General features: G+C 44.9%; 2 protein-coding genes across 2 annotated transcripts in view; both read right to left on the bottom strand.

The window, feature by feature from the left end:
• The window catches only part of SLC4A9 (solute carrier family 4 member 9), a 1068229-nt gene that overhangs the window by 311338 nt on the left and 730135 nt on the right, over positions 1-26756 (bottom strand). Inside the window, 1 exon segment of the mRNA XM_082254102.1 lies at positions 21627-21699. Within this exon segment, the coding sequence (XP_082110228.1) occupies positions 21627-21699 (73 nt within the window).
• Positions 16776-17627, bottom strand: LOC309553171 (E3 SUMO-protein ligase ZBED1-like; the record flags this gene model as incomplete). The annotated part of the gene is made up of 2 exons (XM_082254101.1): positions 16776-17231; positions 17442-17627. 2 exons carry the CDS (start codon positions 17625-17627, stop codon positions 16776-16778), a joined length of 642 nt encoding a protein of 213 aa, XP_082110227.1.

Raw genomic sequence — 26756 nt, 5'->3', positions numbered from 1 at the left:
GCCATCAGGTACTCAGATGACAGGTACTCGGGTACTCTGATGGGCTGGTGACAGGTATTCGGGTACTCTGATGACAGGTACTCGGGTACTCTGATGACGGGTACTCGGGTAATCTGATGACAGGTACTCGGGTACTCTGATGACAGGTACTCTGATGACAGGTACTCGGGTACTCTGATGACAGGTACTCGGGTACTCTGATGATAGGTACTCGGGTACTCTGATGACAGGTACTCGGGTACTCTGATGACGGGTACGCAGGTACTCTGATGACAGGTACGCAGGTACTCTGATGACGGGTACTCAGGAACTCTGATGACGGGTACTCAGGTACTCTGATGACGGGTACTCGGGTACTCTGATGACAGGTACTCGGGTACTCTGATGACGGGTACTCGGGTACTCTGATGACAGGTACTCGGGTACTTTGAGTACCTGTCAACGGAGTACCCGTCATCAGAGTACCTGAGTACCTGTCACCTACCCATCAGAGTACCCGAGTACCTTTCACCTGCTCATCAGAGTACCTGACACCTGAAGTACCCGAGTACTTGCCGCCTGCTCATCAGTACCCATGACTACTCATCAGTACTCATCAGTACCTATCACGTATAAGTACTGATCATCAGTACCCATCAGTACAGTATCACCTATCAGTATCAGTACTACTCATCAGTACCTATCACCTGCCTGTCACCTGCCCATCAGAGTACCCGAGTACCTGTCACCTGCCTATCGGAGTACCCGAGTACCTGCCACCTGCTCATCAGTAGCAGAGTACCTGTCACCTGCCCAACAAAGTACCCGAGTACCTGTCACCCTTCATACAGCCACCATGTCCAAGTCCAAAAAGGTTTATATACGTCCTCCGTTTAAACCTAAATACCGGTGTTATGGCAGCAGATAGCTGCCATAACCCTGGTATTTTTTTAAACGGTGGATGGTTGGCTTTCCGATAAGGATTCGCTGTGGGATCACCCTTCCCGGGATGGCGGAAGAGGCGCCCCCCCCCTCCCGCCGCGTTCCGGTCCTTTTCCCCGCTTACTGGACCCGCCGGCAGCGGGGAAAACTATCTGGTCCCAGATCCTCACAGACAGGATGTCGAGTGAGGGCAAGCTTGCCCTCACTTGACTCTATGATCTTGGAGGACCGGAGCTACGGAAAATGTTGTTGCCTAGCAACCGGTTTAAAGGTCCTATTTTTTTCTTCATTTTATATAATAATTTTTTTTTTTTCTATCTTTTAGTGTACTTGTGAGATCTGAGGACTTTTTGACCCCAGATCTCACAAAAAAGAGGTCCTGTCGTGCCTATTTCTATTACGAGGATTGTTTACATTCCTTTTAATAGAAATAAAAATGATCAATTTTTTTTTTTTTTAAACGGTGTAAAAATAAAAAATAATAAATAAAAAAAATAGTAAAAAAAAAAAAATTAAAGCGCCCTGTCCCTGTAAGCTCGCGCGCAGAAGCGAACGCATACAGAAACCCCCGCCCACATATGTAAACTGTGTTCAAACCACACATGTGAGGTATCGTCGCGATCGTTAGAGCAAGGGGAATAATTTGAGCCCTAGACCTCCTCTGTAACTCAAAGATGACAACCTGTAGAAATTTTTAAATTGTCGCCTATGGGGATTTTTAAGTACTAAAGTTTGTCGCCATTCCGTGAGCGTGCGCAATTTTGAAACATGACATGTTGTGTATCTATTTACTCGGCGTAACATTATCTTTCACATTATGGAAAAAAAAATTGGGCTAACTTTACTGGTTTCTTATTTTTTAATTAAAAAAAGTGAATTTTTTCCAAAAAAATTGTGTTTGGAAGACCGCTGCACAAATACGGTGTGATAAAAAATATTGCAATAATCTCCATTTTATTCTCTAGGGTCTCTGCTAAAAAAAAAAATATAATGTTTGGGGGTTCTAAGCAGTTTTCTAGCAAAACAACTGATTTTAGCTTGTAAACACCAAATGTCAAAAATAGGCCTAGGCAAGTGGCTAGGATGCATGATGATGCTCCTTGGATGTTAGGCCCCTCTATATGGCTAGGCTGTGAAAAAGTCTCACACATGTGGTATTGCCATACTCAGGAGGAGTGGCAGAATGTATTTTGGGGTGTAATTTTTGCTATTTACATGCTATGTGTTAGAAATATCCTATAAATTGACAACTTTGTGTAAAAAAAAAAAAAAGGTTTTCATTTGTTTCCCACATTTTCCAAAAACTTGTGGAAAAAAATGACACGTTCAAACGACCCATAATGCCTCATAGAATATACGTTTGAGTGTTTGCTTTCCAAAATGGGGTCATTTTGTGGACTTTTCCATTGTATTGGTGCTCTAGGGCCTTGAAAAGTGTGATAGGTAGTAAGAAAGTTTTATGTGTATTTATGCTCCTAAAACGCCTTATGGTGCTTCTTGGACGTGGAGTCTCTTTTTGTGGCCAGGCTGTGTAAAAGTCTCACACATGTGGTATCGCCATACTCGGAAGGAGTAGCAGAATGTATTTTTGGGTGTAATTTTTGCTGTGTACATGCTATGTGTTAGAAATAGCTTATAAATTGACAACTTTGTGGGAAAAAAAAAGAAGAAAATATTTTTTTCTTCATTTTCCCAAGAATTGTGGGAAAAAATTACAACTTCAAAAAACCCACCATAACTCTTACTAAATACCTTTGACTGTCTACTTTACAAAAAGGGGTCATTTGGGCGGTATTTGTACTGTCCTGACATTTCAGGGCCTCAAGAAAGGAGATAGGCAGTCAGTACATCTGGTGTGATCAATTTTCAGTAATTGGTACCATAGCTTCTAGACTCAATAACTTTCACACAGACTAAATAATATACACTAATATGGGTTAATTTTACCAGAGACATGTAGCAGTATACATTTTGGCCCAAATATATGAAGAAAAATTAATTGTTTGCAAAATTTTTGCTCTTTTTTTGCATATATCACGAAAAAAAAACCCCAGTTGTGATCAAATACCACCAAAAGAAAGCTCTATTTGTGTGAAAAAAATGATAAAAATTTTGTTTGGTTACAGTGTAGCATGACTGAGCAATTGTCATTCAAAGTGTGAGAGTGCTGAAAGCTGAAAATTGGTCTGGGCAGGAAGGGTGTCTAACTGCTCTGTATGGAAGCGGTTAAACCCCAAACTCGCATTGTTGACCACTTGATCTATGAGATGGCCAGACATAAGCTTTTCTTCTGTAAATGTATATTCGAGCAGGGCGAACAAACAGGCAAACTTCTAGTGTACTTGGCCCATCAGAATGCAAGGCCACCGGTGGTGGTGACTCTGGTGAATGCCGATCCTCAGTTGGTGGTGGTGAAGTTTCACTCGTTCTACACATCCTTATACTCCTCACAAACTACATTCTCTGCCTCGGAAACCAGGGCCTTTTTACAAAATGTTAAGTTTCCACAACTGTCTATATCCCCAGAGAGAAGGACTTGATGCCCCTCTGCAGGTAGACGAGATAGCTGCTGCTATCCCCTCACTCGCCTCTGCCAGGGCCCCTTAGACTTCTACGCGGCATACTCTGATATACTCACCCCTACATTACTAGAGTTATACAACCATACGTACACCACAGGTAGTTTTCCCGGAATCCATGCAGAATGCCACGATTATAGTAATTCCCATACCCGGGAAAGACCCCCTGCCACCCTGAATCCTATCACCCCATTTCTTTGCTCCAGGCAGATGTCAAAATACTGGTGAAAGTGCTTGCTATCCGCCTAAACCGAGTCATCCTCTCCCTCATACAACCTGATCAAAGGGGTTTCATGCCGGGGAAAAACATGGCCATGAACATCCGCCGCCTCTATATGAATATCCAAGCAGATCATGACAATGTTGGTACCAGAGCTGTGGTAACTTTAGATGCTGCTAAGGCATTTGACTCTGTTGAGTGGGGGTAACTCTGGGAGTGCCTGCGGGGTTTTGGCTTTGGCCCCTCTTTTATTAAGTGGGTACAACTCCTATACTTCCTCCCTTATGGCCAGGGTCTCGGTGAATGGCTGGACCTCTCACCCCTTCCCCTTGGCCGTGGTACTCGTCAGGCATTCCCCCTGTCCCCTTTGTTGTATGCCTTGGCAGCTGAACCTCTGGCGATTACTCTCAGGGCTCATCCCACTATACATTAGGCCTGCGGAATATAATCGAAAGATCGATGCATCGCAATTCGACCCTTCACGATTCTGCATCGATGCGGGTTGCCGGCATAATCGATTAGGAAATGACGTCATCAGCCGCGGCCACGCCCTATCGCGCACGGGAGAAAAAGTCACAAGATCGCAGCTGATTGGTGGATTAGTGCGGGAGCTTAATAAAAAGGCTCCGCCCCTCCTCTTCATCTCTTTGACCCGGGCTGAGGCACAGCAAGAACATCCCCCGCGTGTATCGGCGTCCCACCTGCGGCCTTGCAGCCAAGAAGCCAGCCAGCCAAGCCAGAAGTTAGTCCACACTCCACACACTCCCCGTGGCCGGGGGGTACTGTTCGGCTGTGGCAGGCTGGCAGCCAGGGGGGCTCTCTCTGAGTGTCAGTGGGGGCCTGGGGGTCTCTGTTAGTGTCAGCTGTGGGGGTCTGGGCAAGGGGGGACTCACTCAGTGTTTGTCAGTGCTGTGGGGGATTGGGGAAGGTGTGGGACAGTGGAACATCCAGGTCTCTGTCAGTGTGTCAGGCTGTCAGCTCAGCTGTGGGGGGAGGGGGGGTCTCTGTCAGTGTCACAGGCAGACAGCTGTGGGGTAAGGGGGGGGTCTCAGTGGCTCTGGCTCAGTGCATGCATAAGAGGGAGTCTGACAGACAGACAGACAGACAGACAGTCATATTTTATGAAAGATGTTGCTTGCTTGACTTGTTGCGGCTTAGTTTACAAGTGGTATTTTTTTTTTTTTAAACGCTGACAGAGTTTGGTAACTTACGTCATCCGTCTCCATCACATACGTGGTAGTATGGTAATGGCAGAAGGAGAAAAAGATCGAGAGATAAAAAATGCACCTAGCGTTTTAAGAGCAAACATCTGGGCACATTTCGGATTTTATGAACACACAGGGAAGCGTGAGTTGGACAAGACACACGCCGTGTGTAAAGCCTGTCACACAAAAATTAAATACCTAGGGAATACTACGAACTTGAGAAACCATGTTAGCCGTTTTCACTCTGAGTTAGTAACACCTGTCGCCACCAGCAGTGCCACCACTGCCAAGGAAAGACTGCTAGACCCAGATCAGCCAAGAATTGATGCCATACTGTCAACTTATCCGCCCAACTCAGAAAAAGGGAAGAAACTAACCAAAGCTGTGGCAGCTTTCATCGCCAAGGACCTAGGGTCTTACTCAGTTGTGGACAACGCCGGGTTTCGCTACCTTTTGAAGACGCTAGAGCCACGTTATAAGATCCCATCACGCAGTCACTTTACAGAAAACGTTATACCTGCACTCTATCACGACACCAAAGCTCAGGTACTTGCGTCAATGAACCAAGCCAGTTGAGTCGCAATAACGTGTGATTCATGGACTTCAGTCACAACGGAGTCCTATGTTACAATAACAGCACACTACGTTACTAAGAACTGGCAGGTCTTGTCACATGTGTTGCAAACAAGAGCCATTTATGAGTCTCACACAGGTGCTCATATGGCAGAGCTACTGTCTCATGTCGTGGAAGAATGGCAGCTGTCTGATAAATCTGTAGTGCTTGTGACCGACAACGCGGCGAACATGATAGTTGCAGCTCAAGTTGGTAAATTTCCTCATGTTAAATGTTTTGCCCATACACTCATGTCAGCGGGCACTGAAAGGGGCCACGCTCTCCAGGCTTCTCGCCAGAGTGCGACGAATATCCACATTCTTCCATCGCAGCACTAGAGCAAGCCACTGTCTAAAAGAGAAAGAGAAATGTCTGGGCCTGAAGAATCATAAGCTAATAACTGATGTGCCAACAAGATGGAACAGCGCATATGACATGGTCGAGAGGCTCTTAGAACAACAACCTGCAGTTTGTGCCACCTTGCTGTCTCCAGAAGTCAGAAAAGGAGAGTCTGATCTCTGCACTCTCAATGAAACAGATGTGTCAAATGCAGAGGACGCTGTGAGTGCATTAAAGCCAATGAAGGATGCAACCTTGCGGATGTCAGAAGAGCGCAACCCAACAGTGTCTCTCATTGCCCCTCTAAATGCACAACTGCTCCAGAGCATGACAGACACCATGGGAGACACACCCATGACCCATGAGATCAAGAATGCCATCAAAACAGATCTCCTGAAGAGGTACAGTAGTGAGGCAGAGAAGAAGATCCTTCATACAGCCTCTGCACTGGATCCTCGCTTTAAAGGACTGCCTTTTATTCTCACAGAGGAGGAGAGATCAGAGATATACAGAGGAGTGACTGAGGAGGCTGCATCTTTGGAGGTAATTAGAATTTCATCATGTTTCCTCCCAGACAGCTAGAAGCTTAGCTACATTGTGTTGTGTAATAACATGCCATGATTCACTGATGCGGTGTGGGAAGTGGAACTGTATGGTATGGATTACCGTGCAGTTTCCCACATCTCATCAATGAATCACACTCTTAGTTAGTTCAGCTCTTCTTATACATCTTTTGTTCAAACACACAGATTACATCTAATAGAAGGACAAATGTGGATGAAGTGCCTAGGGAAAAAGCAACTATGGAAGAAGAAACACCCATTGAGGACAGCCATTCTCCTCCCAAAAAAAAGGCCACAACATCGCTGCTCATGACTTTGCTGGGGCAGTCTTTCACTGATGGTGCAATTGAACCTAAGACCCCCTATGCCAAGGCAGAAGACGAAATGGAAAAATATTGTAAAACCCCACCTCTGCCTCTCACTGAGGACCCTTTGAAATGGTGGCGTGAGCATGAGGTCATATTTCCCCTCCTCTGTCAGCTGTCAAAGCAATACTTGTGTATCCCAGGTACAAGTGTATTTGCAGAGCGGGTTTTCTCTACTGCAGGAGATGTTAGAGCAGCGAAAAGAAGCAGTCTGAAACCTGAGCATGTGGATCAGCTAGTGTTCTTACAGAAAAACCTACATGTTCCCAAATTCTAAGCACTGAAATAATTACTAATTCATGTTTTTAATGAATTAGTAATTACTAATTCAGTCTGCCGCCAGTCACCAGTCAGTCACACCACCAGTCTTGTTTTATAGCTTTATAGCACTGATGGTTTGTTTTTGAAGATTGTCCTGTCCAATGTGTCCATTTCCAATCCATAATCCGTTCCCTTGCTTCACACTAAAAGTGTCTAGGCAAGTAGGCAGGGGTTCATTTAACCCTCAACCAAATAAATAATATTAAAGTGTATTTTCTTCTAGACAACTGACTGACACCAAGCCAGCCATGGTGCAGCATTATAGGAAGGAAAATCATTGCGAGAAATAACTTGTACATTTGAAGCTTAACCTCGAGTAAATATTATCTTATTGGATCACAAATAAATACACCAATTGTGGATTCTTGTGTAATGTACTATATTTGTGAGTTTGTGAATGTGACCCCCATAGGATTTCCTCAAGGTTAAGCTTCAGTTTACAATTTATTCTCTCAAGGATTTTCCTTCCTCTAATGGTGGCTTGTTGGCTAGCTTAGCTTCAGTTACAGATGTAATCGACATGGTAGAGTGCTGCTCAGTGCAGTGCAGGTAAAGTTTTCTTTCTGTAACGTGACTGACTGACTGACAACTCAAGAGCTTATAACGCAGCTCTAGCATTAACTCAACACACACAAACACACACAGTGTGTGTGTGTGTGTGTGTTGAGTTGATGCTGAGGCTGCGTATAAGCTTTTGAGTTGTCACGAGTCACGACACACACCGTGTTTAGTTAACTGGCAATGGCAGGGGCAAACACAATCGCAGTGAACCTGGAACATTTTATATTTTTTACAGCTTTTCTGGCACTGGAGAGATGGAGAATGGCTTTTTTTCAAAAATTGTCCATTCACATAATTGATTTGATATTTAAGCTTAAGTTTATATTTGTATAACTCCCCTCTAGCAGCCATCAACTCACTTCACTTGAGTTGACTGGCAGTTGCAGGGGGAAATAAACATCACGGTGAACATGGAAGTTATGCAGCAGTGCACTATTGCTAGGTTAACCTTTGATATTTGCTACTAGTCAGGAAGTGCTCTGTTTTGTAGAGGACAGGTTATGGCACACACCTGGAATTTATTGCAACGCATGTCTGTCTGCTGGTGTCTGTTGTACTCTGTAGCAATAGCAAGTGTAGGGGGTTCCCTCAACCAAACAAATACTAAAGGTAAAAGTGTATCTAGACAACTGAAGGCAAGCCAGCCACGGTACAGGAAAGGACATCCTTGAAAGATTAAATCAATCATACATTGAAGCGTAAAACCTTGATTAAATCTTTACTGGATCACAAATACACACAAACCTGACCTAACCTATATGCCTTGAGTTGTACCAGTGTGCCAATGCCAAACCTTTCTTCAGTTCTCATGATTCTGATGCAGACAATCGTGTTGTGTGTTTTTTTGTGATCCCATGAAGATTTACTCAAGGTTTAAGCTTCAGTTGATGATTTACTCTGTCAAGGGTTTTCCTTCCTCTAATGGTGGCTTTGGCTTGGCTTCAGTTGGGTTTAATCGTGGTAGAGACAGAGACTGTCTGCAGGACAGGTAACGTTTTCTGTAAAGTAAGTGACATAAAAGTGACATAAGTGAATTGATAAGCTTAAAGCTTATATTTGTAATTCCCCTCTAGCAGCCATCAACTCACTTGAGTTGACTGGCAGTTGCAGAGGGAAACAAACTTCACGGTGAACATGGAAGTTATGCAGCAGTGCACTATTGCCAGGTTCACCCTTGATGTTTGCTACTAGTCAGGAAGTGCTCTGTTTTGTAGAGGACATGTTATGGCACACCTGGAATTTATTGCAATGCATATATTCACATAAAAGGATTTATATGTTTTGTGGGAATTTATGATGACCATTTTCACAAGAATATTAGCTTGGCTGGCTGGCTTCTTCTATCTTGGCTTTAAAATACAACTATAGGCAAAACTTTATCCAAAATCAAAAAAGTTTTGCCTTTAGTTGTATTTTAAATGGTGGTAGACCTGGCTTATATTAATATTTTCTTTTATGAAGCAGTAAACTGCACTACTACAGTTTTTTACTAATTTTACTGTTTCTTCTAGTAAAATACTAGTGTTGTTGTCTGCCTCTGCTATGCTATTTGCATTTTCAGACCTTCCTATATGTTTTCAGTGCAAGTGCACTAAAGTATGCAGGGCTTGCAGGCCATGACAGGATCCAGAAAGTGTCCTTTTAAGCAAATGAAAATAAAAAGGATTCTTTTATTTGTGACTGCTTGATTGTTCGTTTTTTTTGTATAAAGTTTTGAAAACCATTGGGCAGTGGGCTGGGCATGGGCATTGGGCAGTAATCGTGATGCATCGTGGAATCGAATCGTATCGAATCGCGACCCTAATAATCGTAATTGCATCGAATCGTAAGGTAAGTGAAGATGCGCAGCCCTACTATACATGGTCTCCAACAGGGCTCCCTGGTAGAAACGGTGCGAATGTACGCGGATGACATGATTATCTACCTGGCAGACACCGACTCATCCTTACAATATGTATTACAATCCATTGACGACTTTGGTGCCCACTCGGGTTTGAGGATCAACTGGTCAAAATAGCAGATACTCATTATAGATGACTCTCCCTCTACTAGGCACTCGGCGGCTCTTCCATTAAAAAGGGTTTACCTGATACAGTACCTGGGGGTGCTTGTTACTAGGACGCCCAAAGACTACATTTCTGATAACATTGAACCTCTAATTACTACTGTAAAGGAGCACACAAAGACGTGGGCACACCTTCCTTTAGGGGTTTATGGGCAGGGTGAACCTCAATAAAATGATCCTTCTACCCAAGCTCCTCTATGCATTCTGGCACTCTCCAATTCTTCTCACCCTGAAAAATTTTAAGGTAATTGACACCATTCTTGACTCTTTTGTATGGGGGCCGGGACGACATAAATTACCATGGCAGACTCTTAAAAACCCGACTACACAGGGAGGCGTGGTCCTGCCAGACTTTTGGTCATATTACATAGCCTCCCAGATCTCCCACTGTTTTCATTTTCATCACTCAGATGCTAAGAATATCAGACTTTTGTGTGCACACGGCCACTCCAGGCTGCTCATGCCCCGCTCCAGGTGCTGTTGCGTGGATGTGACCAATCATCTGTGTCCGCTTTGTGTAACTCCAAGCTTTTCCACCACAGCCATATCTGCAAGGTGGCCCTTCAAATGTTGGTGATGATGCATATCCACTCTCATACGCCACTGTGGCATAACCCACACTGAAGAGAGCTGTACCTCATCCCGGATAGTGATCTCTGGGCCTCCAGGGGGGGGGGGGCCTCTACTTGTACTAGGTGGTGTGTGACGAGGGCGTCAGATCATTTCAATCATTTCAATCCCTGACAGAGGAATTTGGCCTCCCCTCACATATGTTCTTCCATTATCTTCAGTTAAGGCATGCGTTACAGACCCAATTCCCTGATCGAGCTCCAGTACTACCTAAAATTCCTCTTTTGACTGTTATCATTGGGGACGATCACACCAAATTGATATCTGCACTATACCTAAAACTGCGCATTACGTCCATTAATAGGGTGGTCGATAGGGCGAGGGATTGGTGGACGACTGACATTCGCCCCTTGGATGAGGTGGAATGGGATGACGTATGGGAGGGCACAACTATATATTGTCCATAAAGCCTATGTAACCCCAATACGAATTTCTAAATACCGTCTGAATTATGATCCACAATGCCCTACATGTTACCTGCACCAGGGTACCTTCCTGCACTTAATTTGGACATGCCTGGAGATTCAGGTCATTGGCAACAAATAGTAAAGTTCTTGCATGACCATATGGGTTCCCCTTTTCAACTAGATCCCAAATCCTGTATACTGGGTCTATTCCCAGACATTAATATAGACAAATTCTTTGCCACCTTCTTACACAATACACTCTTTGCTGCCAGAAAACGTATAGCTCGGTCCTGGATGCGCCCCCGCTCCCCTACCTTACATGAAAGGGTGTTGGAGGTAAACACTGCTCTCCCCTATAAGAGAATGTTATACCGACACAGGGGTTGCCCTGCGAAATATGAAAAGATTTGGGGTAGATGGTTGGAGGAGCCATTTACGTGTAATGTGCATGAGCCCAAGACATATGAGGTGTATGGCATATGCTTCACCCTGTTTTCACACAATGAGAATTGGGGTGGGTGCTCATTCCAGGTTAACAGGCTCGTTAGCTTATTCTTTTTGTTCGTATTTTAGGAATGCATATGCTATAATCACCAGTGCCGTTGTTTATACAATTGTTTTCTTTTTTTCCTTTGTACATTCTTGCTCTGTAATGTACCATGTTTTTATGCTTTTGTTTTTTAATAAACTTGGTTATACTAAAAAAAAAAAAAAAAAACAACAACAGAAACAGACACTCACACGTGGCTTGTCTCTTAAACCAGCTGAACATGTTGTGGACACCCCAGTGTCGTGTTTCTACATTAATTCTTTCTGCAACAGTCCCTTGATAGTAGAGACAGCCTGGTCACTGATGAGTCATGGGGTAAACATTTTTCTGTGGTATAGTATACCATCCCTCAGGAGGAGATGGGGTGCAACCACTGGATCCTCTCTCTGTATCTCTGCCCATTTCATTTTTTTATACATGGATGCAATTTACCTGTGTCTCCCTTCAGGGTTTTCTATCTCTTCAGCTACTTCATCTACATTTTCAGTTTTTTGTTCCACTTTGTTGCTCCACTTTAGACTCCTGGCAGTGGGACATTCTATTTTAATGGCTTCCTCTGTGTATGATTGGAGCTTTCCCCTGGAGATGGACTAGACAGCTCCAGCATTAGATGGTGAACTTGGCTGCCTTCAAGGTGGTTTTTACCTTCCCCATGGTGGACATGCTCTCCTTGCCCCTTGGAGAAGAATTTCTCTATGTGTTTCAATGCAGATAACTCTGTATGGAGCTGAACCATCCCTTCTGTTATTTATAGATGGCCACCTCCAATGGAGCCTTCTTTTTGGTTGCAGATGGGTCTATCAATCTCTGATCTTGTCAGACAGCAGTCTATCTTCACACTGTTCCTTCAGCCAACCATTCACATCACTCTAAATACGCCATCACACCTAGCCCCTTTTCGGCTTTATTGTCTTGTAGTTCCATTATTTACTGAGGAATAGGTTCTCCTGATCTCTACTTTCTATTGATGAAATGGGCCCCAAGCTCCCCTAATGTAAACACTTGGCAATACACCACTTATAAGAGGTTAACTATTTTGTCAAGGAAAGCCTGGTCTTCTCCTGGGAAATGCACAATTAACTGGGTGGTAATGGCCAGTTCTGCCTGCTGGGTGGGCAGAATCTCATATGATGAGATAGGGTCTGGTAATGTCTTGACCGAATCACCCAAGTCCTGACCTGGCCCAGGGAACTTACTTAATGGTTCCAAGAGGAAGAGGATTATTACTGCAGTGGAGTTACAGTAGGTTCCCTTCTTCCTTCTGCAGATGTAACTCCCATGACTATAGTCTTACATGAACAATAAAAAGATATCGGCTCTAAGTACACTCATTCACAGCCACATCCTTAATTGAATGCATCATGAAAAGAGGAGAAGAAAAATGACCAGAAGGGTCTAAAATGTTAGAAAACGCAACCCCGAAAGGGGGAGCTTACTCACAAATTTCTTCTTAGAAGTAGTATTTAAAGGCTGTGAAGTTGTCATTGATACAATAAATAACATAATAGTTAAAAAGGCATCTTTATTTATTCATCAGAAAAAAGATAAAAACAGAGTATATAAAACAGTTTTACAACCATAATTGGGCCTACCAGTACTGTATCTATTTTGTGTGGTTTTGGCAGTCATGCCCAAATTATGGTTGTAAAACTGTTTTATATACTCTGTTTTTATCTTTTTTTCTGATGAATAAATAAAGATGTCTTTTTAACGATTATGTTATTTATTGTATCAATGACAATTTCACAGCCTTTAAATTCTTACTTCAAAGAAGAAATTTGTGAGTTAGCTCCTCCTTTCGGGGTAGAGTTATCTGACATTTTAGACCCTTCTGGTCTTTTTTCTTCTCCTCTTTTCATGATATAGTCTGACCTGGTCAATCCTGTTCATATATGCCAAGTTCAACAGATTTGGATGAATGATCAGACAGTGAGTAACTGTAACTTGCAGTATACTAAACAGGTGCAAAGTTAGAAGCAACAATTCAAAACAGGTTTTGGATGGCAAGGAGCATGCATACACTGAAGAATAAAACAAAACAGATTATAAAAGCTATCTTTATGGTTCAATCACGAGGTTGCTTATTGTAGCCTCTAAAAGCCTCTGTCAAGCTAACAAGCGGTCTGGCTGAAAAACATTACTTCAGTAAAACAGTTCAGAACACAAACGGATATTTGCTTTTATTCTCAAACAGGATATCTATTGGTTGTATCAGTATTAGAAGCACAGCTTGGTAATGAGGAAGCTTGTGAAGTAAAGTGGAGCTCCACCCAAAAGGGTAAGTTCTGCTTTAAGCACTCCTCCCCCTCCTATGCCACATTTGGCATGTCATTTTTTAGGGGGGGGGGATGGGTACCACTTCCGCTCAGACTGCCTAGGCGACCCAAGCAAATGTTCTCCTCTTCCCCTCCCTGTAATCTTCAGGGACACATCACAGGTCCCAGAAGATTGCCCGACCAATAAGGAGGCGCAGTATGGCTCGTGTATGCGCAGTGCGGCTCGTGTATGCGCAGTGCACACCTGGCTGTGAACGCAAGCTGTCACAGCCAGGTGCCCACACTTGTAATGCCGGGACCAGAGAGAGAAGAGGGAGAAAACAGAAGGCTTGGGCAGCCACATAGCTGGATCATGGGACAGTTGAGTGTGTGTTTATTAAAAGTTAGTAGCTACAGTTTTTTGTAACTGCTTAATTTTAATAAACACAAAAAGAACTGAGAGTCCATTCACACTGCCGCGACTTGTGAGGTGACTAGTGTGCCCTCAAGTCACCCCAGGTCGCTTGACATAACAAATCCCATGTAAATCAGAGCCGTCTTAATTGGCACTACTGAAGTTGCTCCGACTTCAGAAAAGGGTCCTGTACTACTTTGAGGCGACTTGTATCCGACTTGTCCCAATAGACTTCAATGGGAGTCGCCTCCAAGTCACCTCCAAGTCGGATCCTTATCTTATTTGAAGCGACTTGTGATCCGACTTTGCAGGAAGAAGAAGGAAAATTAGCCAGGCATTCCCCACATTGCAGCCATGCCTACAGTTCCTATATACTAGGGCTGCGCATCTTCACTTACCTCACGATTCGATGCGATTACGATTATTAGGGTCGCGATTTCGATACGATTCGATTCCGCGATGCATCAGGATGCATCACGATTACTGCCCATGCCCAGCCCACTGCCCAATGGTTTTCAAAACTTTATAAAAAAAAAAACAAACAATCAAGCAGTCACAAATAAAAGAATCCTTTTTATTTTCATTTGCTTAAAAGGACACTTTCTGGACCCTGTCATGGCCTGCAAGCCCTGCATACTTTAGTGCACTTGCACTGCAATCATATAGGAAGGTCTGAAAATGCAAATAGCATAGCAGAGACAACACTAGTATTTTACTAGAAGTAACAGTAAAATTAGTAAAAAACTGTAGTAGTGCAGTTTACTGCTTCATAAAAAAAATATTAATATAAGCCAGGTCTACCACCATTTAAAGTACAACTAAAGGCAAAACTTTTTTGATTTTGGATAAAGTTTTGCCTATAGTTGTACTTTAAAGCCAAGATAGAAGAAGCCAGCCAGCCAGCCAGCCAAGCTAATATTCTTGTGAAAAGGGTCATCATAAATTCCCACAAAACATTATATATAAATCCTTTTATGTGAATATATGCATTGGAATAAATTCCAGGTGTGCCATAACCTGTCCTCTACAAAACAGAGCACTTCCTGACTAGTAGCAAACATCAAGGGTGAACCTGGCAATAGTGTTCACCGTGATGTTTGTTTCCCTCTGCAACTACCAGTCAACTCAAATGAGTTGATGGCTGCTAGAGGCGAGTTACAAATATAAGCTTTAAGCTTATCAATTCACTTATGTCACTTTTATGTCACTTACTTTACAGAAAACGTTACCTGTCCTGCAGACAGTCTCTGTCTCTACCACAATTAAACCCAACTGAAGCCAAGCCAAAGCCACCATTAGAGGAAGGAAAACCCTTGACAGAGTAAATCATCAACTGAAGCTTAAACCTTGAGTAAATCTTCATGAGATCACAAAAAAAACACACAACACGATTGTCTGCATCAGAATCATGAGAACTGAAGAAAGGTTTGGCATTGGCACACTGGTACAACTCAAGGCATATAGGTTAGGTCAGGTTTGTGTGTATTTGTGATCCAGTAAAGATTTAATCTTTCAAGGATGTCCTTTCCTGTACCGTGGCTGGCTTGCCTTCAGTTGTCTAGATACACTTTTACCTTTAGTATTTGTTTGGTTGAGGGAACCCCCTACACTTGCTATTGCTACAGAGTACAACAGACACCAGCAGACAGACATGCGTTGCAATAAATTCCAGGTGTGTGCCATAACCTGTCCTCTACAAAACAGTGCACTTCCTGACTAGTAGCAAATATCAAAGGTGAACCTAGAAATAGTGCACTGCTGCATAACTTCCATGTTCACCGTGATGTTTGTTTCCCCCTGCAACTGCCAGTCAACTCAAGTGAAGTGAGTTGATGGCTGCTAGAGGGGAGTTATACAAATATAAGCTTAAGCTTATGTGAATGGACCATTTTTGAAAACAAGCCATTCTCCATCTCTCCAATGCCAGAAAAGCTGTAAAAAATATAAAATGTTCCAGGTTCACTGCGATTGTGTTTGCCCCTGCCATTGCCAGTCAACTAAATACAGTGTGTGTGTGTCGTGACTCGTGACAACTCAAAAGCTTATACGCAGCCTCAGCATCAACTCAACACACACACACACACACTATGCGTGTGTGTGTTGAGTTAATGCTAGAGCTGCGTTATAAGCTCTTGAGTTGTCAGTCAGTCACATTACAGAAAGAAAACTTTACTTGCACTGCACTGAGCAGCACTCTACCATGTCGATTACATCTGTAACTGAAGCCAAGCTAGCCAACAAGCCACCATTAGAGGAAGGAAAATCCTTGAGAAAATAAATTGTAAACTGAAGCTTAACCTTGAGGAAATCCTATGGGGGTCACATTCACAAACTCACAAATATAGTACATTACACAAGAATCCACAATTGGTGTATTTATTTGTGATCCAATAAGATAAGATTTACTCGAGGTTAAGCTTCAAATGTACAAGTTATTTCTCGCAATGATTTTCCTTCCTATAATGCTGCACCATGGCTGGCTTGGTGTCAGTCAGTTGTCTAGAAGAAAATACACTTTAATATTATTTATTTGGTTGAGGGTTAAATGAACCCCTGCCTACTTGCCTAGACACTTTTAGTGTGAAGCAAGGGAACGGATTATGGATTGGAAATGGACACATTGGACAGGACAATCTTCAAAAACAAACCATCAGTGCTATAAAGTTATAAAACAAGACTGGTGGTGTGACTGACTGGTGACTGGCGGCAGACTGAATTAGTAATTACTAATTCATTAAAAACATGAATTAGTAATTATTTCAGTGCTTAGCATTTGGGAACATGTAGGTTTTTCTGTAAGAACACTAGCTGATCCACATGCTCAGGTTTCAGACTGCTTCTTTTCGCTGTTCTAACATCTCCTGCAGTAGAGAAAACCCGCTCTGCAGATACACTTGTACCTGGGATACACAAGTATTGCTTTGACAGCTGACAGAGGAGGGGGAATATGACCTCATGCTCACGCCACCATTTCAAAGGGTCCTCAGTGAGAGGCAGAGGTGGGGCTTTACAATATTTTTCCATTTCATCTTCTGCCTTGGCATAGGGGGTCTTAGGTTCAATTGCACCATCAGTGAAAGACTGCCCCAGCAAAGTCATGAGCAGCGATGTTGTGGCCTTTTTTTTGGGAGGGGAATGGCTGTCCTCAATGGGTGTTTCTTCTTCCACAGTTGCTTTTTCCCTAGGCACTTCATCCACATTTGTCCTTCTATTAGATGTAGTCTGTGTGTTTGAACAAAAGATAATAGTATAAGAAGAGCTGAACTGACTAAGAGTGTGATTCATTGATGAGGTGTGGGAAACTGGACGGTAATGCATACCATACAGTTCCACTTCCCACACCGCATCAGTGAATCAGGACATGTTATTACACAACACAATGTAGCTGAGCTTATAGCTGTCTGGGAGGAAACATGATGAAATTCTAATTACCTCCAAAGATGCAGCCTCCTCAGTCACTCCTCTGTATATCTCCAATCTCTCCTCCTCTGTGAGAATAAAAGGCAGTCCTTTAAAGCGAGGATCCAGTGCAGAGGCTGTATGAAGGATCTTCTTCTCTGCCTCACTGTACCTCTTCAGGAGATCTGTTTTGATGGCATTCTTGATCTCATGGGTCATGGGTGTGTCTCCCATTGTGTCTGTCATGCTCTGGAGCAGTTGTGCATTTAGAGGGGCAATGGGAGACACTGTTGGGTTGCGCTCTTCTGACATCAACAAGGTTGCATCCTTCATTGGCTTTAATGCACTCACAGCGTCCTCTGCATTTGACACATCTGTTTCATTGAGAGTACAGAGATCAGACTCTCCTTTTCTGACTTCTGGAGACAGCAAGGTGGCACAAACTGCAGGTTTTTGTTCTAAGAACCTCTCGACCATGTCATATGCGCTGTTCCATCTTGTTGGCACATCAGTTATTAGCTTATGATTCTTCAGGCCCAGACATTTCTGTTTCTCTTTTAGACAGTGGCTTGCTCTAGTGCTGCGATGGAAGAATGTGGATATTCGTCGCACTCTGGCGAGAAGCCTGGAGAGCGTGGCCCCTTTCAGTGCCCACTGACATGCAAGATTGAGTGTATGGGCAAAACATTTAACATGAGGAAATTTACCAACTTGAGCTGCAACTATCATGTTCGCCGCGTTGTCGGTCACAAGCACTACAGATTTATCAGACAGCTGCCATTCTTCCACGACACGAGACAGTAGCTCTGCCAGATGAGCACCTGTGTGAGACTTATAAATGGCTCTTGTTTGCAACACATGTGACAAGACCTGCCAGTCCTTAGTAACGTAATGTGCTGTTATTGTAACATAGGACTCCGTTGTGACTGAAGTCCATGAATCACACGTTATTGCGACTCGACTGGCTTGGTTCATTGACGCAAGTACCTGAGCTTTGGTGTAGTGGTAGAGTGCAGGTATAACGTTTTCTGTAAAGTCACTGCGTGATGGGATCTTAGAACGTGGCTCTAGCGTCTTCAAAAGGTAGCGAAACCTGGCGTTGTCCACAACTGAGTAAGGCCGTAGGTCCTTGGCGATGAAAGCTGCCACCGCTTTGGTTAGTTTCTTCCCTTTTTCTGAGTTGGGCAGATAAGTTGACAGTATGGCATCAATTCTTGGCTGATCTGGGTCTAGCAGTCTTTCCTTGGCAGTGGTGGCACTGCTGGTGGCGACAGGTGTTACTAACTCAGAGTGAAAACGGCTAACATGGTTTCTCAAGTTCGTAGTATTCCCTAGGTATTTAATTTTTGTGTGACAGGTTTTACACACGGCGTGTGTCTTGTCCAACTCACGCTTCCCTGTGTGTTCGTAAAATCCGAAATGTGCCCAGATGTTTGCTCTTAAAACGCTAGGTGCATTTGTTATCTCTCAATCTTTTTCTCCTTCTGCCATTACCATACTACCACGTATGTGACGGAGACGGATGACGTAAGTTGCCAAACTCTGTCAGTGTTTAAAAAAAAAATACCACTTGTAAACTAAGCCGCAACAAGTCAAGCAAGCAACATCTTTCATAAAATATGACTGTCTGTCTGTTTGTCTGTCTGTCTGTCAGTCAGACTCCCTCTTATGCATGCACTGAGCCAGAGCCACTGAGACCCCCCCTTACCCCACAGCTGCCTGCCTGTGACAGTGACAGTGACACTGACAGAGACCCCCCTCCCCCCACAGCTGAGCTGACTGCCTGACACACTGACAGAGACGTGGATGTCCCACTGTCCCACACCTTCCCCAATCCCCCACAGCACTGACAAACACTGAGTGAGTCCCCCCCTTGCCCAGACCCCCACAGCTGACACTGACAGGCCCCCACTGACACTCAGAGAGAGCCCCCCTGGCTGCCAGCCTGCCACAGCAGAACAGTACCCCCGGGCCCCGACCGACCGTCCCCTGTCCCAGGCCCCCCCCCCCATCACAGACATCCCCCAGAGATACAGACTCGAGACCCCCATGAATGATTATACAATTATTTATTCGGACTACATACCTGCTGTGTGACTGTGTGGGTTGTTGTGCACTGCATTGCAGAGGAGGACAGGTGCTGTGCTGCTCTCTGGGCTCTGTGGCGGGCGGCTGGCGTCACTGGCAGTGGCGTGGCGGCTGGGCCTGGGACAGCTACGGTGAGGCGGGCGGCGCTGGCTGGCTGCGATGGGGACGCACTTGGGGCTCCTGTGTGTGGAGTGTGGACTGACTTCTGGCTTGGCTGGCTGGCTTCTTGGCTGCAAGGCCGCAGGTGGGACGCCGATACACGCGGGGGATGTTCTTGCTGCGCCTCGGCCCGGGTCAAAGAAACGGAAGAGGAGGGGCGGAGCCTTTTTATTAAGCTCCCGCACTAATCCACCAATCAGCTGCGATCTTGTGACTTTTTCTCCCTTGCGCGATAGGGCGTGGCCGCGGCTGATGACGTCATTTCCTAATCGATTATGCCGGCAACCCGCATCGACGCAGAATCGCGAAGGGTCGAATCCCGATGCATCGATCTTTCGATTATATTACTATATACCATTATCTCTGCCTGGTCTGTGTGAGTGGCACTGGTGGACACTGATTCGTGGCACTGATACGTAGCACTGATATGTGGCACTGGTGGACACTGATACGTGGCACTGATACGTCCACTACCTCTGGTTCACCTCTCTTAAACTGATAGGCCAGGGACAAGTGTCCCATTTGCCCCTGTTGTTAAAGTGACCTTGGTATAGACTAGAGTGGAAACACACTTAATAGAACCACCCTGATGTGGTGGTTTCATAAAAGCTTGAAATCTAGACAATAAAGTGTTTTGGATTATAGCACTTTACTGTTCACTTGCTGAATCCTTTAGAAAAGATTCCTGTGCAAGTTTCAGGTCAATCTGTGTAAAGCTTATAAAGGGCTAAGAATCCTTTCCCTGTCCCATGTGACAAAGCTTGGCCTGGGAAATGGACTCACAGCCACAATAGTTTATTTTTGTGACAGTGAAGAGAGGTGTCCCATAGGGGTTTATTTACTAAAGAGAGAGGGCAAAATTAGTCATAATTTTGCAGAGAAACCAATCAGCTTCTAACCTCAGCTTTTTTAATTAAGCACTAGCAATAAAACCTTGAAGCTGATTGGTTTCTCTGCAGAATTGTGACACATTTTGCCCTCTCTAGCTTTGTAAATAAACCCCATATTCTGCCATACCGGGGAGTATTGGGTATTTAATGATGCTTTGTAGGGGGACAAAGCAAGGCATAAGATACTGTATGTATGAGCACTGGATGGGCTCAGCTGTGAAGCAAACATGTTACTTTTTCCTGAATGAGCAAAGTTTGTTTTTATTGAAAAATAAATATAACAGGTTTCGGGTGGGTTCACACTGATGCAGTGCGGGAACCACAGCAATTCCTGTGCAGGTTCCTGCACCACATCAGAATAGCAGGCAGTTCACTGTGTGCTCTGCGAACCAATGCTGGTGTCAATATAAAGTTAATGACAGCCCAAAATTGGTTCGCAAAATGCAGTGCGAACTGTGGGATCGGATGGAATCGAATCACATGAGTCTAAACACCCATGCAATCTGATTCCAGTGCAGACATATAAAGAAAGGGTCCTGCGCCATTTTGGTGCAAATGCGATGCAATTTCATCCGTACAAACAGTATGGCTGAATTTGCAACGCACAGAAATCACATGTGATGTGCACAGGGATGCGGGGCGAATCACATGTGATGTCTGCAATCCCACCAGTGTGAACCTAGCTTCACAGAAAATGTTTTTTCCCTAAATCTAACTGGATTTAGTGCCCATTTGTAATATTCATTTGGAATGCATAATCCTATCTGCCTGCACCTTTACTTTACTAGTTATACTATACTATACTATACTATGCTAGCAGCTTTAACTTTCAAATTTTTATTTGTTTACAATCACACAGTTGTGCGTAAGTTCCTCTCATTTTACACAAAATATGTCCCAGTTTAGATGATTATGTTTACTACATTAGGGCCATGATTCACAAAGGCACGTGTGGTTTCACATATAATTGAAAATGTATGCAACAAAGTATTTGTTTCTCCTCAATCTGTAATACTGAAAAAATGTTGTGCAAGTTATTCTTTTTAAATATCATAAGTATCATATTACTGTACAAAAATACCTTAAGAACTGGGGAAAGAAAAACCGAAGCTCCAGTCAGGATGAACACTGCTAATCCAGTTACTCTTTGCTCCCTGCAAACACATGCAAAAGAAGAATAGAATATAAGATCATTGCAATATATATATTATTTTATTCGGTGACCTCCATTTACAGTATATACACCTGTGCTTGACTCCTTACTACAGATGCACACAAATAGCTAGGGAGCTGGATCAATAAAAAATGTCAAAGTTTATTAAAACATCCTTATATGTTGAGGTTTTTGATGGTCATGTGTACATAAATATTATATGCTAGTCATACATTGATAAACCATAACATGTATCCCCCATCGTAACTTATCAGGGCATGGACTACACTAGTCCTGTGAATTGTGAGGTGAGGCCTCCATGGATCAGATTTGGTTTTCCAGGCACTTCCCACAGATGCTCGATTGGATTGAGATATAGAGAGTTTGAAGACCAAGTCAACACCTCAAACTCGTTGCTGTGTTCCACAAACCATTTTTTAACTTATCAGACCAGGCAAGCTTCCTTCATTGCTCTGTGGTCCACTTCTTATGATCCTGTGTAGGATTATGGTCTTATTTTAGGCACTTTTGGCTATGGACACGGGTCAGCATGGGCACCCTAAATAGTCTGTGGTTACGCAACCTGATATGCAACAAATTGCGATGCACTGTGTGTTCTAACACTTTTCTATGGGAACCTGCATAAGCCTTTTTCAGCAATTCGAGCTACAGTAACTTTTCTATTGGACTACACAAGCCAGCCTTTACTCCCCACGTGTGCATCAGTGAGCCTTGGCCACCCATGATCCTCTCTCTTCCACTTTTGGTAGGTCCTGACCACTGCAGACCAGAAACATCCCACAAGAATTTTGGAGATGCCCTGACCATATGTTTAGTCAGTAGAACTTGGTCCTTATCAGTGTCATTCAAATCCTTTGGGGGGGCGCCAACAGAAAAATGTAATAGGCATTGCTTTGCGGCAAAAAACGCTGTAAAAAATTGCGTGACTTTGAGGTCGCAAAAGTGTGAAAGGGGCCTTCAGTAATTAAGGTATAGTGTGCCCCCATTCAATGCAGAGAGACCAGTGTGCCCCCTTTCAATGCAGAGATGCCAGCGTGCCCCCTTTCAATGTAGAGATGCACGTGTGCCCCCTTTCAATGCAGAGATACCAGCGTGCCCCCTTTCAATGCACAGAGACCAGTGTGGTTCTCTCTACAGGTTCCGCTATAACCTTAGACTTGTGATCTCCCCCAGAAGGGTGCACACAGGGGGGCAGGTACACTTCATAGAAGGACAGATACTGATGATGGGTATTATAGACAGGACAGGTGCTCTACATAGAAGGACAGATACTGGTGATGGGTATTTTACGCAGGACAGGTACTCTGCATAGGAGGACAGATAACTGGAGGTGATTGGTAATAAAGACAGGGCAGGTACTCCTACATAAGAGGACAGATACTGAGGACAGGCATTGTAGATACGACATGTACTGAAGACAGGTATTTTAGGTATTTTAGATAGGAGCACTGTACTGTAGTTAGGACAGATGCTGAGGACAGGTATTTTAAATAGAAGGACAGATACTGAGGATGGGTATTATAGACAGGACAGGTACTTTACATAGGAGGAAAGATATTAAGGATAGGTAGATAAGACGTACTGCAGACAGGCATTTTAGATAGGAGCACTGTACTGTAGATAGGAGGACAGATGCTGGGGAGGTCCATAAGTTTAGGTAGTCACCTTTTGACAGTGAAATGACAGAAAGACAGAAATTACAGATGGATTGGTCTGCATTAGTGCTAAAGAGAGACAGATACTGTTGGTCGGCATATACTGTACAAAGACACCCAGCTGGATATAATGCACGCAATGCAGCAAGGTAGCTCTAGGTACACAGCTAAGTGATGTGTATATATATAGTACTTACAGTACATGCTAGAGGATAGTTGGGATGGGTGGCAGCAGTGGTGATGGAAGGGATGGGTGGGAGCGCTGATGGGATAAGTGGCAGAGGTGGGGGGGGAGGGGGTGGGATGAGTGGAAGCCGGGATGGGATGGGGTGGGATGAGTGGCAGCAAGGATGGGATGGGGTGGGATGAGTGGAAGCAGGGATGGGATGGGGTGGGATGAGTGGCAGCAGGGATGGGGTGGGATGAGTGGCAGAAGGGATGGGATGAGTGGCAGCAGGGATGGGATGTAATGAGTGGCAGCAGGAATGGGATGAGTGGCAGCAGGGATGGGATGGGTGGCAGATGGGATGGGTGGCAGCAGGGATGGAATGGGATGAATGGCAGCAGGGATAAGATGGGATGGGGTGGGGTGGGATGAGTGACAGCAGGGATGGGATGGGATGGGTGGCAGCAGGGATAGAATGGGATGAATGGCAGCAGGGATAAGATGGGATGGGATGAGTGGCAGCAGGGATTGGATGGGGTGGGATGAATGGCAGCAGGGATAATATGGGATGGGATGAGTGGCAGCAGGGATGGGATGGGGTGGGATGAGTGGCAGCAGGGATGGGATGGGGTGGGATGAGTGGCAGCAGGGATGGGATGGGTGGCAGATGGGATGAGTGGCAGCAGGGATGGGATGGGTGGCAGATGGGATGAGCGGCAGCAGGGATGGAATGGGATGAGTGGCAGCAGGGATAAGATGGGATGGGATGAGTGGCAGCAGGGATGGGATGGGGTGGGATGCGTGACAGCAGGGATGGGATGAGTGGCAGCAGGGATGGGATGAGTGGCAGCAGGGATGGGATGGGGTGGGATGAGTGGAAGCAGGGATGGGATGGAGTGGGATGAGTGGCAGCAGGGATGGGATGGGGTGGGATGAGTGACAGCAGGGATGGGATGGGATGGCATGAGTGGCAGCAGGGATGGGATGAGTGGCGTCAGGGATGGGATGAGTGGCAGCAGGAATGGGATGAGTGGCAGATGGAATGGGTGGCAGAAGGGATGGGTGGCAGCAGGGATGGAATGGGATGAATGGCAGCAGGGATAAGATGGGATGGGGTGGGATGAGTGGAAGCAGGGATGGGATGGGGTGGGATGAGTGACAGCAGGGATGGGATGAGTGGCAGCAGGGATGGGATTAGATGAGTGGCAGCAGGGATGGGATGGAATGAGTGGCAGCAGGAACGGGATGAGTGGCAGCAGGGATGGGATGGGATGAGTGGCAGCAGGGATGGGATGGGTGGCAGATGGGATGGGTGGCGGCAGGGATAGAATGGGATAAATGACAGCAGGGATAAGATGGGATGGGATGAGTGGCAGCAGGGATTGGATGGGGTGGGATGAATGGCAGCAGGGATAAGATGGGATGGGATGAGTGGCAGCAGGGATGGGATGGGGTGGGATGAGTGGCAGCAGGGATGGGATGGGGTGGGATGAGTGGAAGCAGGGATGGGATGGGTGGCAGATGGGATGAGTGGCAGCAGGGATGGAATGGGATGAGTGGCAGCAGGGATAAGATGGGATGGGATGAGTGGCAGCAGGGATGGGATGGGGTGGGATGCGTGACAGCAGGGATGGGATGGGATGCGTGACAGCAGGGATGGGATGGGATGAGTGGCAGCAGGGATGGGATGAGTGGCAGCAGGGATGGGATTGGATGAGTGGAAGTAGGGATGGGATGGGATGAGTGGAAGCAGGTATGGGATGGGATGAGTGGAAGCAGGGATGTGATGGGGTGGGATGAGTGACAGCAGGGATGGGATGGGATGAGTGGCAGCAGGGATGGGATGGGATGGCATGAGTGGCAGCAGGGATGGGATGAGTGGCAGCAGGGATGGGATGAGTGGCAGCAGGAATGGGATGAGTCTCAGCAGGGATGGGATGGGTGTGTAATGTTCCGGTACCTTTGGTACCCTAAATTACACTTTCCACAAGTGTATGCGCCCCACCATTTACTTTTGGAAAGGTGCGCATACACCTTTAAGACTGGAGCTGTCATCACCCAGCGCCGGACTAGATGGCTATTTAAAGCGCCGGTTCTCACTCACATGTGTTCGTTCAAACACCCTTACCTGGATGCTAACCTTGCTTGAAGCTTCCATGCTTGCAAGCTTACCTCGCTGACGGAACCTCGCTGCGCTGATCCCTGTATCCCGCTACTGGATCATCCGCCTCTCCTGAACCACCCTTCGGCTGTATCGCTAATAGTGCTAAGTACCCCGCAGGGGAATTCTCTATAAACTTATACTAAGCTTACACTATCTAGCTCTGCATAGTAAAGACTGTTTATCACATCTGCATAACTAGATTGCTAGCTCTTGAGACTACTGCTACTTTTCTGCACTGGGTTGATCTCTTTTGTATGTCCACCTGCTATTCTATCATCTGCTATCATACAACATTGCTAAACCTTCCTGCATCCATCTGCTACTGTCTCACCTTCAAGTGTCTATCACCTACCACCTCCACTCAACCAATCCCTCAACCTTCATCATTGTGTTACCACATACATAAAGTCACTCTAGGAACCAGCTTGCTAATTGTGTGTATTTACTGGCTGAAATAAGACCTTCCACACATGATGAGTCATTGAGGTTGGGAATGGTATCTCAGCATATCTCTTACATGACTGCTGACGTGGAACTATTTCTGCAGCTGAAAATCCACACCATATAAGAAACGCAGGAGCGTTACAGATTGAACGAACCTAAAAAATGGATTCAGCAGAAATAACCACTCAGGTGACACAATTAAAACAGCAAGTATCTGCGTTAATACACGCACTTGCTGAATTAAAAGAAGACAATCAGGCTCTGTCGCAGCAGGTAATTAGACTGACACAACTTACCTCTGCTCAGTCCCCTGAACCCAAGATAAATCCCCCTTTGGTATTTACAGGCGATCGCAAAAAATTTCGCGAATTTAAAAACGCATGTGAGTTACTTTTTTTGCTAAAACCTCGTACCTACCTTACTGATCACATTAAGGTTTGTACTATTATTTCTTACCTATCAAGCGATCCTCGAGCCTGGGCAGATTCTCTTTTTGAGAAAAACGACCAGCTTCTCAACTCCTATGCCTTGTTCCTGGCAGAGCTCACTAGCCTATATGATGACCCCAATAGGCAGAGTACTGCTGATCTTCAGTTAAGATCCTTGAA

This window comes from Pelophylax lessonae, assembly GCF_965119305.1.
Source record: "Pelophylax lessonae genome assembly, chromosome: 4".
Classification (NCBI taxonomy): Eukaryota; Metazoa; Chordata; class Amphibia; order Anura; family Ranidae; genus Pelophylax; species Pelophylax lessonae.
The sequence above is the reverse complement of the archived record's forward strand: the minus strand, read 5'-3'. Positions and strand labels throughout refer to the sequence as shown.